This window comes from Dipodomys spectabilis, unplaced genomic scaffold (genome assembly GCF_019054845.1).
Source record: "Dipodomys spectabilis isolate Male_0828 unplaced genomic scaffold, ASM1905484v1 ptg000018l, whole genome shotgun sequence".
Classification (NCBI taxonomy): Eukaryota; Metazoa; Chordata; class Mammalia; order Rodentia; family Heteromyidae; genus Dipodomys; species Dipodomys spectabilis.
Window position 1 is genome coordinate 12,874,276 of NW_024870695.1, and position 12,930 is coordinate 12,887,205.

The 12,930-nt window shown below is 50.7% G+C and overlaps 1 protein-coding gene across 2 annotated transcripts; it reads left to right on the plus strand.

Annotated features, from left to right (window-relative positions):
- The first annotated feature begins 5,534 nt into the window (after nucleotides 1–5,534).
- On the plus strand, nucleotides 5,535–12,227 carry Ormdl3 (ORMDL sphingolipid biosynthesis regulator 3). 2 transcript variants are annotated; one of them, XM_042673963.1, is made up of 4 exons: nucleotides 5,535–5,652; nucleotides 9,210–9,409; nucleotides 10,082–10,233; nucleotides 10,637–12,227. In XM_042673963.1, the coding sequence occupies exons 2-4, from the start codon at nucleotides 9,236–9,238 to the stop codon at nucleotides 10,770–10,772; spliced, it is 462 nt and encodes a 153-aa protein (XP_042529897.1). In that variant the 5' UTR covers nucleotides 5,535–5,652; nucleotides 9,210–9,235; the 3' UTR covers nucleotides 10,773–12,227. The 2 variants fall into 2 exon arrangements, with proteins under 2 accessions (XP_042529897.1, XP_042529898.1); XM_042673964.1 differs by lacking the exon at nucleotides 5,535–5,652 and adding an exon at nucleotides 8,449–8,727.
- Nucleotides 12,228–12,930: the final 703 nt, after the last annotated feature.

Genomic DNA, 12,930 nt, shown 5'->3' on the forward strand with positions numbered 1-12,930 from the left:
GGTAGAGCACTTGCCTTGCATGCCTGAGGCCCTGGGTTCGATTCCTCAGCACCACATAAGCAAAAAGAAAAAAGCCGGAAGTGGCGCTGTGGCTCAAGTGGTAGAGTGCTAGCCTTGAGCTGAAGAGCTGAGGGACAGCGCCCAGGCCCAGAGTTCAGGTCCCATGACCGGACTCAAAAAAAAAAACCAAAAAACAAAGAAAGGAAAAAAGGAAAAGAGTCTACTAGAGGGAAAAGGAAGGAGGAAAACATTATAGACTGAGACAGGAGCCAAGGAGAGCAAGGTATTCTGGGAATGGTGAGTGTCTCGGTGTGGCTTTTCTGAGTATTTGTGCTCAGTGGACTGATTCAGCTAATAATGGCTAAGCATTTGCTCTGTGCAGGAAATGTGCATGGGAGTAAACTGCAGAGTGCAGCCTGACAGGGGAAAGCAGATCAGGAGGAACTTTTCACATCAGGCCCTTCGACCTGTGCCAGGAACACTGTACGCTCTGAAGAAGGCAGAGAGAGCCGGTCTGGGGACAGGCCCACGCAGAATTTCTAGCTAGGTGAAAACTACTAGGAATAGGTTTGGAAGGGTGTGAGGAGGGGGAGGGTCTTGTTAGGAAGCTACAGATTTTACCCATTGCTCTTGAGCTCTGTAATACAGTTCCAGTTTTCTAAACTACTTTTATTATTGGGAGAGAATAGTTCTTATTAAGGTGTATGGGGATTGAAAGTTTTTGTTTTGTTTTGCTCATCCTGGGGCTTAACTTTTTCTCTCAAGACTGATTCCAATTCCAGCATTTTGTGTGTGTGTGTGTGTGTGTGTGTGTGTGTGTGTGTATGCGCACCACGTGTGCATACGTGAATGCATGCCAGCCAATCTTGAGGCTTGAACTCAGGCCCTAAGTGCTATCCCTGAGCTTTTATGCTCAAGACTAGTACTCTACCACTTGAGCCATAGCTCCACTTCTGACTTTTTGGTGGTTAATTGGAGATGAGTCTCATGGACCTTCCTATCCAAGCTGGCTTTGAACTGCAGTCCTTAGCTCTCAGCTTCCTTAGTACCTAGGATCACAAGCATGAGCCACCAGTGCCCGGATGAGGATTCTTGAGGTACCTCCCAGCCCTTGGTTCCCAGAGTGGGGAGGTTTAGTTCCCAGGTCCTGGCTGAGGGCCTAATGGCCTTTCCTGCTCCTCTTCTTCCTCCTCCTCCTCCTCCTTCTTTTTATTTTTTATTTTGCCAGTCCTGAGGCTTGAACTCAGGGCCTGGTCACTGTCCCTGAGCCTCTTTTTTTTTTTTTTGTCGGTTGTGGGGCTTGAACTCTGGGCCTGGGTGCTGTCCCTCAGCTCTTCAGCTCAAGGGGAGCACTCTACCACCTCAGCTACAGAGCCACTTCCGGTTTTCTAGTGGTTTATTGGAGATAGGAGTCCCATGGTCTTTCCTGCCCGGGCTGGCTTTGAACTGCGATCCTCAGATCCTCTGCCTCCTGAGTAGCTAGGATTACAGGCGTGAGCCACCAGCGCTCAGCTCTCTGAGCCATTTTTGCTCAGGCTAGCACTCTACCACTTGAGCAACAGTGCCACTTCCAGCTTTTTCTGTGTTTGTGGTACTGAGAAATTGAACCCAGGACTTCATGCATGCCAGGCAAGCACTCTACCACCACTAAGCCAGCCCAGGCCTTTCCTTTTGAAGCCCCAAATTGCCAATGTTGGGACTTGGAGATGGAAGTAGTACGAGTGTCCTCTGGGATGCCACCTTCCAGTTTCCCTCCCAGTCTTTAGTTCTCAGAAGGTTCCTCAGTTCTCTTTTGTCTGCTTGGTAACCAGTCCTCCATTTTCCTTCATGCCTGGGGTGCCCTCATGTAAACAAACTCCAACGTCAATGGAACAAACAACTCCTTCCTTCCTTGCACCTGCTCTGAGCTGACCTCAGCACCTCCCTTGCTGGAAGCAGGGGTGAGGTGGGAGAGCTGGCAGGTAACAGGAGGGGGGGGTGACATTCTTTGCTGTAGGGTTAGGGTAAGAGGCTTCATTTCCTGATGTCCCTCTCCCCCCAGTTTCTGCTACTGCTGGGGATGTGTTCCCTGTCTTTTTTTCTGTTATAAACAGAGGCCCCACTACCCCCTCACCCCAGATGGAAACACCCAAGGCTGGGGAATGTGTTTACCTCAGCAGACTAAGCAGCTTCCAGAGCACAGAGACAAGAGAGAAGAGAGAGGGAGAGAGAGAGAGAGAGCGCGCTCAGGACATGGGCTGTTTTAAAAACACATTTCATTAAACATTTAAAAGTAATATCAGATTACACAACGTTTGAAACTAGAGAATGAAAAAGATCACCATGAATCCATCCATCCTAATATGTGGTGTTTGTGTTTTACTGAATTTCCATAGGCTAGTGGAGGCTACAGTCAGGACTATTCAAATGTGGGAATAATGAATTAAAATCAACATATATTGAACACTTAACTATGTGCCAGGATTTGTTCCAAGTGTTTCACATCTACTCATGAGTTTTATCTTCACAAATGAGGTGGATATTATGATCATCACCATCTATGTTTAAAAATGAGATGATGGGCCAGGTGCTGGTGGCTCACGCCTGTAATCTTAGCTACTCAGAAGGCTGAGATCTGAGGATTGCAGTTCAAAGCCAGCCTAGGCAGGAAAATCCGTGAGACTCTCATCTCCAATAAGCCATTTAAAAAACCAGAAGTGGCACATTGGCTCAAGTGGTAGAGTGCTCACCTTGAGCTGAAGAGCTGAGGGACAGCTCCCAGGCCCAGAGTTCAAGCCATGACCGAGAAAAAAAAATCTATATATCTACATCTATATCTATGAGATGATGGAAGGTTATTTCTCACAACTAGTAACAAGAGGAACTGGAAGTTGAACCTGATGCCAGGATCTCACCAGTGTTGCTCTAGTTTTTTTTATCCTAATTATTAATTCATATTCAGAAAAAAAAGTTTTATTTTTTTTTGCCAGTCCTGGGGATTAATAGGGCCTGGGCCTTGTCCTTGAACTTCTTTTGCTGAAGGCTAGCACTCTACCACTTGAACCATGGCACCACTTCAGCATTTTCCTGTGTATGTGGTACTGAGGAATTGAACCCAGGGCTTCACACATACTTCATGCTTATTCTACCAATAAGCCACATTCCTGGCTGAAGGTTTTTGGTTTTTTAATGGACCATTTCAAACATATTGAAAAAAAAAAGTTGAGAAAATCATGTTCCGGTTATGCAGCTTTAATAATCATCACCTTTGGCTCATTTGTTTATTTCCCTATGTCCCTAGCCTAGGTTATTTTGGAGCAAACCCAGGCAATGCGTCATTTCATACACAATTCAGTATTTATCTCTGAAAGATAAGATTGACTTTTGTTTTAGGTCATGGGGCTTGAACTCTGCTGCTTTCAGCTTTCTGCTACTCTAAATATTGCCAAAATAGACAGCTTCACAAATTATAGTTTTTCCTGTACATGAATGGCTTCCTTCGAATGCCCTTCCAAGCGCGATCATGGCTTCTAGGCACCAACAATTTTTCAGCTTCTTGGGACATAAAGCCACTTGCTTGTCTAAGTGGTTGTGTATTTCCTGGCACTATGCAAGACTGCTGTCACTCATCTAGAATGGTGTTCAGGCCTAGTCACAGCTGATGGATGTTTGGTGAAGACATGGTTATTATGAAAGCAAAGAGTTAGAGAAGGGGAAAGATCATGAAAGGGCCTCTAGCTAAATAAAGCAGAATGTGACTGACAACTTGTCATAAGCCCAGGGTGAGTCAGAATTTTGTTCATTCTCATTGTCAAAAAAAAAAAAAACAATAAAACACAACACTATCTTCATAACACCAGTTATGAATAGGCCATGACTTATCCAGTGACCTTTCCGTTAGACTCTATATTAATCAGTCTTGTTGAAATGAGGGCCCTGTCTGGTCATTGAGTTTCTCAGAGCTGTGGGGAAGCTGGCAAAGAGCCAGAGTGTAACCAACTTGGTGGAAGATGGAAGAATCCTGGAGAATAGAAAAAGGACTCAAGCAGGTGCACTTTGGAAAATATAGAGTTGTCTTTTTTACCTCAATGCTGTGCAGCTTTTTGTAAACAAATCACTCCAGTTGTCTACTTCTGACTGAAGAAGGCTGATTACAAGGAACTTCCTACTCAGGACACACTTCTAGGAGACATGGGTCTGGGCCTTTTCAGCTGGCCTCAGTAGTTAGATCTTGGGACTCCTGGGCCAATGGCCTGGGAAATAGTTGAGAAACTCTTGGCAGCTCCAGGACACGCAAATACCTGATTGGTGCCCACTAGATACTTCCCAAGACTCACTCTTTGTGAAAACTGTTTCTTGGCAGCCCCCTCAGGATGGGGGGGGGGCGGTCTGAAAGAAGTGTTCACCAGCTTGCCTGGGCTAGCCTTCTTTCTGCCTCTGTACATTCAGTTCAAGGTACATTAATGGCTAGCCAGGTCAACATCCATGACATCATCAGATCCTGCTATTCCAGCCCTGCCATGCATAACATAGACATAGAAGTTGGGCGGGGAAGTGGAAACTATCCAGAGGAGGCCCTCTGGTTAAAGTGGAGAGAGTAGGAGTGACTTAGGAGACCTTAAGAGCTATTTAGTTCAGCAACTTCCTACTATGTAATAGGGGCTTTACGTGAATTGTTTTGAATTCTCACTACACCTTACTGGTAGGATGTCTTAAGTGTGGAACTGGAGATGAAGAGTAGTGTGCCCAGGGTCACACTACCAATCAAGGAGTGTCAACGTTATGCCTGCCTGGCAGTAAAATCTGTGCCCTTGCCTTTGGAGCACCCAGATGTGAAATCTGGTGACACAGCATCGTCCACCTTTATAAAACCACATACACTGACCAGAGACAGCAGCTCAAGCTCTTAACTGTTCATCAAGAAATCTTTCCATGACATGTAGCCTTATTCTGCCTTAATCTGATCAGGAAGAAGCTGGGAGTAGGTGTGACCAGGTTCTGGACCAGTGCTGCGTACAGGCTCTCTTCACTGCCTCCAGACCTTCACCCCTGCCAGCGTCCAGGAAATCTGATCCCAGGAGGTTCCAGCAGAGTAAAGGGCTGGAGCGGTCGGTTTCTGGAGGAACCACTCTGGGGCCAAGGCTCAAGCAGTGAGGCGTTGCACGGGGGTGAGGATGGGGGTGGGGGTGTCAGGGTATACCAACAAGGACCTACTTTAAGTTACTTAAAAATCTTGAATTTCCTCACTTGCAAAATCTTGGCAAGGGAAAAACCACACCTGCAAAGCGGACAGGCAAAAGCTGGAATTGTTATGCACTAAGTGATACCATCTGATCTCACTATCAGGTGACGGGGAAATGCTCGGCGGTGAGGCCACAGCGAGGACAGCTCTGTAGCTCGAGGGCGAGCAGGGAGAGAAACCTACAACTTTTGCTGGAGGGCGCCGGGTGGGGGAGGTGGTAACTACAGAGGCAGCGGAGAAACTACAACTCCCAGGAGGAGCCGCGCCGCCGGCGCGTGGCGGTGACGTCACAGGGGCGGGCACAGGCGCCGGGCGCTGATTCGGCCGGAGCTGCCAGCGGGGTGGCTGCCGCCGCTGGTTGTTACCGCGGCTGGAGAAGCCGCAGCTTCTGTTCCCTGGTATCCCTCTTGGACCTTCGACCTTCGGACCCTGTGAGTCGGGACCGGCAGCCCTGGAGTGGCGGGATTGGGAAGCCCCAGGGTTTGAGGAGGGGTGGGAGAGGAGATGGGGGGCTTGTGGGGAGGCGCGCCGGGGCTGGAGGAGCCTGGGCGGGGTGATTGGCGGTGGAGGGGTGCATCGGCCCGGAGAGGTGCGGGTGGAGGAGAGTGGTCGCCGGAGGCCGGGGGGCGGGACGCCGCGCGTGCGGCGAGCGTCGGCTGGGAGAGGGGCGGGCAGCGGCCGGACTTTGGGGTGTGGGGAGTGGAATAAAGGTTTGGTTGCCTCCGGGGCAGGGTGAACGCGTGGATCTGAGGGTTGGGCCCCGGACCTAGCCAGGCTCCAGAGTGCTCGGGGAGCTGAACGGGAGCCTCACACCCCCTTCCCCGGCCGGAGGTCTCACTCTAACCCCAACAATAGTGAAGACTCCGCCCCCTCTTTCTTCCCAGCGGGCGAGCTAGTGAGAGTTGGCTTTCTTTCCCTTCCTACCCCCTCTGGGTCCGGGAGGCGGGTGAGCAATTTGTGGTCCCGCAGACTGAGCGGTTGGTGAGGCAGAGGCGGGGTGGAGTTGGAGCATAAGAAACCCTGCGGGCCACTAACTCGCCCGTGTGTGTATGTGTGGGGTCCCTACTGGAGGGGGGTGCGGAGCAGGATTAACCCGTATGGTTGTGCTCATCACCCAGAGGCTGGAGATTTACTGCGTTAAAGGACTGTCCTTAACTTGGGGGGAGGAAATGGGACCTACTCACCTGGTGGCTACCCCGAGGTGTACTTTGGCCTTGGCCTGAGTGTTTGATGGACTAGAAATTTGAGTGTGGATTCCAAGAGGAGGGCTGGGGTAAGAGCTGCCAGCAAAAAAGTGGTTAACGGAGTTGCTGCAGGCTCTGGTTGTAGGCAGGTTATGAAACCACATCGGGTCCTGGTACGAGCAGCCACCTGCCCGCCGTGACAGCAAAACTTTTCAGTCTCAAGCTGCCTGGGGACCCATCTACCTCTGCCAGCCTATTCTGCCTATGTCTCCAATTCTGGTGGAAGGGTCAATGGATTACTAATGGAAGTGGCTTGTACACATAGTCCCTTGGATGTCTCAAGAGTGCTTCTCCCAGTCCTTTCCTGTTTTTAGATCGTTTAAAGGGAGGGTCTCCTGGGATATTTTCAGGGAAGTGTTTAGGCATCAAGGAGAATTTCCCAGAGTGAGCTATGGCCTTTGTAGCTCCCTTTTACTTTTATTTTTCTTCTTCAAATTAGGTACCAGGGTGTGAACTCAGGGCCTCAAGCTTGCTCAGCTTGTTTGCTCAGCTGGCATTACCACTTGAGCCTTGCCTTCAGCCCAGTGTTTTGCTAATTTGGAGATGGAGCCTGAGCCAGCCTTGAACCTCAGCCCTTCAGATTTTAAGCTTCCTGAGTAGCTAAGATTACAGTCATGAGCTACCATCTTCCTCTCTACCCTGGACTTTTAATATTTATTTATTTATTCATTTATTTATTTTGCGTGTCACAGTCAAAAAGGGGTGTGAGGTCTTGAGGTCTGAGATTCAGCCAGGCTTTTGGCTGTCTTGGACAAAGTGTTAGGGAGGATATAGGTCTGCACCTATACTCTCAGGGCAGCAGTTTCTGGTGAGATTTAGGGTGCTCTTTGCCTTTCCTTAGTGTTTTTTCAGAACTCACTTCTCAGCCAGATACAACCCCCAGCTCTGCCCCTAGTTTTTACGTAGTAAGTGTCCCAGGGGCTGTGTCAGGGTAACTGAAACCCCAAGGCCCTGGGAAGGTAAACATCTGACACTTCTAGTTCCTTGAGTTTCTGTTAGGACCAATTATCCAACTTAATGGGCTAGGTGATGGGCCCCAGGAGCCTTACTTCCACCAGGGTGCACTCCAGGCCAGCTCCTATCTGTTTGCCTGTTGTGGCTCATATTTCCTGGGGATCTCTAGGCTTCGAGCTGTCTGAGAAGAGGAAATGCATTCTCATTATCCTATAAATAAGGGACTGACCCATGAGAATTCTCATGCTTATGGAGGCTTGGCTGGAATCCTAGTTCAAGACTAGCAGCTTCTGAGGGGGTTGGCCACCGTGGTAGTAAAGGAGAGGCATTCTTGGCACTTCCAGAATATCTTCATCTGAGACTCCTTTCTCAGTGGTGAAAGGGCTTTTTTCATGGTGACAATCTTTAGGGCCTTTAGCAATCAGGACAGAGGTAAGCCACTACACAGTGCAATCTGTTCTCATCTAATCTCTATTGGCCACTGGACCCCCAGGGAATTTGAGAACAGTCAAGACGGGCAGATCCTTCCCTCCTTACTGTCTCTGCCCACTCTGAATTGTCGCCTCCATTGTTTCCTGGGCATTTAGAACAGCTCCTTTGGTTCCTCCTGCAGGCTTTCTACCATTGGAACTGGGCAGGAGAAGTTATGGTGCTATAACTCACACTTATAAATAGGTGCTGAGATGTGTGGTGGGACAGGAAAGGAGGTGGTAGGAGAGAGGCCACAGGTATGATTTTTGTATCCTTGTGAGGGGTTGATGTGTCTCACACCCTTCCTGGAAGCTGTAGCTTTTGGCCATCTGCTCTGTTGGTCCCTCCCACTCTTTTTTTTTTTGTCTGTTGTGGGGCTTGGAATCAGGGCTTGGGGCATTGACCCTGAGCTTTTTAACTCAAGGCTAGCATTCTGCCACTTTGAGCCACAGTACTTCTCATTTTCTGGTAGTTAATTGGAGGTAAGTGTCTCATAGACTTTCCTGCCCAGGCTAGCTTCAAATATGAGATCCTGAGATCTCAGCCTCCTAGTAGCTAGGATTATAGGCGTGAGTCACTGTCTCCTGACTTCTTCTCTTGTCTTTGGTAGGGTAAAGGGCTCTGGTAATTTGGCAGCAGAATGGATAACATCCCAAGGGTTAGTCTGAGTGGCTGCCAAATGGATAAAACAAACATCTAGTTGAGTTTAGCCATGTCAAAAAGGAACCTTCTAGTCTGAGCAAAGGTTGTCCTTGGTCTGCTATTTTTTCCTTCCTTTTCTGCCTTGTCAGTCTTCCTGGCTGAGGTTTGGGGAGATCCAGGCTTGAAGAACTGGAGGTGAGTGGACATAGGGACCTCAAAGTATTTCACCTACTGCTGCCTGTACCCACAGGCCTCGTCTCCTTTTACTCCTTATAGGAGGGGCTTGGGGTAGATGTCTTCTATCAGGTCCTCAATGAGATAGAGACAGCAGGGTTTGTGCTCAGTGAGAATCTTAGGGGAGCAAGCCTCTTCTCCCCTTCCTAGCAGGAAGAGGTCCCTATAGAAATGATATCGAGGGTGAGATTGGGGAATGTGCATTGATTGCTCTGCTCTGGGGCTAAATTCCTTGATGAACTGTACTGTGGGTGCAGTGTTCTGATGGGTTGACACATGGGCCAGCCCGGTGTTAACACAGCTCAGCTGTGGAAAATCTTGTGGACTTTAGCTTCCATGTTTGAGAATCAATGCAATGGACTGTATGGAGTTCTAGGGCACTAGAGGGTGTGAGGAGCGGGAAAAGTAGTGTGACCTGTCTCACCTGTGCTGCTTGTTTGCAGAGCAAGCACCAGAGAGGGGTGGCAGGATGAATGTGGGTACAGCGCACAGCGAGGTGAACCCCAACACACGAGTGATGAACAGCCGCGGCATCTGGCTCTCCTACGTCCTGGCCATCGGGCTCCTCCACGTCGTACTGCTCAGCATCCCCTTCGTGAGTGTCCCTGTCGTCTGGACCCTCACCAACCTCATCCACAACATGGTGAGATGCTGCCTGCAGCCAGGGCTGAGGGATAGGGGAGGTCTGCCAGATGTGGGCTAGATAGCAGGGCGATGTCCTGAGAACATCTGTCACCAGAGCCCGGCTCCTGTCTCTCTGCCCTATCCCCCTCCTGAGCTCCAGCCCTGTGCATAGCTCCAGGAAGAATCCAATGTGCAGATTTGTCTGTGTCTCCAGGCTGGGGTGGCTGTAGATCTGGGAGGACTTGAGTTCCCAACAGAGAACTGAACCCTTGCTCCTGTGTTCTGGGGACCTAGGAAGCCTGGTGCCCAGCCTGTTGCTGAAAGTCTCCTTTCCTAAGTTAGACTCCCACACTATATTCCACTTGTACCCTTTGGTGCATTCTTTCCACTTGCTGCCTAGTCCTCTGTTGGTGGGCAGGCAGGGGTCTAATCCTTGTCCCTTGAGACTGGCAGGAGGCTGGCTGGAAACTCCAGTTGGGCTGGAGTGTCTCTATTGGAAATACTGCCACCAACTCCTCCCCATGTGACCTCATGCCAGGCCTGCCTCTTCCCCTGGGTCTCCTTGTTCTTGTCCCAGGCTCCCTGCTGCTCCATCATGCTCATCTGCCAACATCCCCCTCTGCCTGATAGGGAAGAACTGAGCTGGGGACTTTTGCCTGTTGTGTCCTCTGACCAGAGCCCCTCTTCCCAGGGCATGTACATCTTCCTGCACACAGTGAAAGGCACACCCTTTGAGACTCCGGACCAGGGTAAAGCAAGATTGTTAACCCACTGGGAGCAGATGGACTATGGGGTCCAGTTCACTGCCTCTCGAAAGTTCTTGACCATCACACCCATTGTGCTGTGAGTACTTTTGCTGGAGGGAGACAGCAGGCCAAGCAACTCTGGGAAGTCTGGGCCCAGCTAGTTCTCTCCTCCTTCCCCCCAACCCTTGCCCCAGGCTCTGGCCTTGGTTTAGAGATGAACAGAGGCAAGGAAGTGATGGATCCCTGGGTCTTAACACTAGCCCCAGTCCTTGGGCCTCCCTGGTCCTGTCTTCCTTCCACTGGTGCTTTCCTCTTGAATGAGATGGGCCCACAGGCCTGAAGTGAGGTGGGCTGGGTCAGGAGGGGCCTTGTCAGTCAGGGACATCTTGCCACCCTACTTCTGATCTGGGTCCCCCTGCCATCCCTTCTCAGCTCTCAGGATTTGGGGAGAGAGGAAGGGGCTCTCCAGTGTTTGATCTTGCCCTGTCTTCTCCTCCCAGGTACTTCCTCACCAGCTTCTACACCAAGTACGACCACATTCATTTCATCCTCAACACAGTGTCCTTGATGAGCGTGCTCATCCCCAAGCTGCCCCAGCTCCACGGAGTCCGGATTTTTGGAATCAATAAGTACTGAGGGTGCAGCCCCTTCCCTAGCCTGTGACGGCAGGGAAAGGGTGGAAAGCCTTTGCTGTGATGCTGAAGACAGGAGCCTCTGGACACGACCGGAGATGGGGTCATGCCCTGGGCCTGGCTCTCTGTATCCCCAGTAGCCAACTTGGAGTAGCTTGTAGTGTGGTTGGGGGTGGGCCCCTGGGCTCCAACCCATTCAGATTTTTTTGATCTTTTCCTTTTTGCCTTTTGAGTAGAGACTCCATGGGGTGGTCTTGGAAGGGGCTGGGCTCCCAGGTAATGTGGACCTGTGTGGTTGGGACAGGCCAGAGAGAGACCCTTGTTCACTTGTTTACCCTCAGGTGGCAAAGCACTTTAACCCCTGTATGGGAGCAGAGGGACGGTACAGCTTCTAGATTGTTCCCCTTCAGTTCTTTGGTCTGTGAGGGGGAACACTCTGTTTTGTACATAACAAAGCAAGTGTGTGATGACACCTCACCCCTCTGGGTAGAGAGTTGTCTGATCCAAGGCTCAGTTTTGGTGACTCCCTTGCACCCCACCCTGGGTATGGGTTGAGAGTGGGGAGGGTGAGGAGAGAAAAGGTGGGGTGGGGGGTATAGGCTCTGCCATGCTGGTCCTGGTGGAGGTTGGAGACAGTGAGTTGAGGCTTAGATGAGAGCTACAACAGCAGCAGCCCATGCAGGCGGGTATAAAGAGGTGGCAGTGCTGGTGGTGGGGGGAGGGGCGGGTGAGGGGGGGGGACAGGCAGAAGCAAGAATGCAACTTCCTTTCTGATGTGGGCAGAGAAGGGAGCTGGCTTGGAGGGCTAGTTAGTACACCCACAGAATGGTGATGGGGATAGGGAAGGGAGGCTGCTTTGTGCTTGAAGCTCCTGGGTTGGCATGGGGGAGAACATGGGTGGAGGAGGCAGTATAAACACAGGTCTGGTTTGACACCACCCTCTGCAGCAATGTGAGGGGGTTGGTGTGAGGAAGCTGTGATAGAAACGGCCATTGCTGGGGCTCTTCCACCCCAACATTGAGACCTCCTGTAGACCAGTGCTGGGGCAGGGCCCCTCGTGTGGCACACACGTGGGGGGCTGTGAGGCCACCCCCACATGAGGTTGATGGCTGCAAGGTCCTACAGTACCCCTGCCAAGCAGGGCAATGGAAGGGACAGGGAGTGGCTGCAGACAGAAGTCTTCTTCAGCCTGAGAAGAGGCTAGAGGGGTGCCCCTGCTTCCCCAGTCCTACTGGGGAGGTGTTTCTTTGAAAGGGTGTGGCCTGAGCCCTCTTCTGTGGGCTGAGGAAGGAGAGAGTTTTGCTTGCCCTACTTTCTGCCTACAGGCCTTCCACTCCCACCCCATGTATCATAGGGAACTTTCACCTCAACAATCTTTCTAAGCAAAGTGTGAATAGGATTTTTACTCCCTTTGTACAGTATTCTAAGAAATGCAAATAAAGGACCATGTGTTCCTGTTTCCCCCTGTGTCTGGCCTCTGCTTCCTGAAGGGCCCTGAGGGAGAGCGTGGTGTGGGGACTCTAGGACTGCTGGTCTTAAGTGACCTAGCAGTAGCCCAATGGGGCTGGAGGGAGCTGGCCAAGACCTTAGCAAGTCAGCAGAATTCTGTGTTTGCCTGGCTGCTCCTGAGTACGTCTTGGGCTTTTGGCTTGATGGGTGGGGGTAGGGAGGTGGGAATTGATGGCCAGGGAAGGAGTTTCCCCAACCAGGAGCATGAGTGGGAGGAAGAGATGGTCTCCAGGACTTCGTGAGGCTCACAAATGGAGAAGCCCCATAATGATGAAGTCTTTATCTCTAGTGGACACTGGCCTTTTAGGGTATTCTGTGCAGTATGGTCTGCCACTCCTAGGACAGGTATGAAGGTCTCAGGTTGGCAGGAAGAGCTGCCATGAACATGAGTGGGAGGCCAAGAGATACCCCAGAACTTTTTGATGCTTACAGTGCTAGGAGAGAGAGGAGACCTATAGTGAAGGAATCCTTATCTTCTGAGGACATTGCCTCTCAAGTGTTCTGTAGTTTTATCTGAGGTTCTTAGGACAGGTACAAAGTCCAGGCTGGCAGGAAGAGCTTCTCCCAGCAGCCTGATCACTCTAGCCTTGTCCAGCTTCACAGCATCCTTAGAGCATGTATGGTGGGGGGAGAGGGCTGTCAAGCTGAGTGTG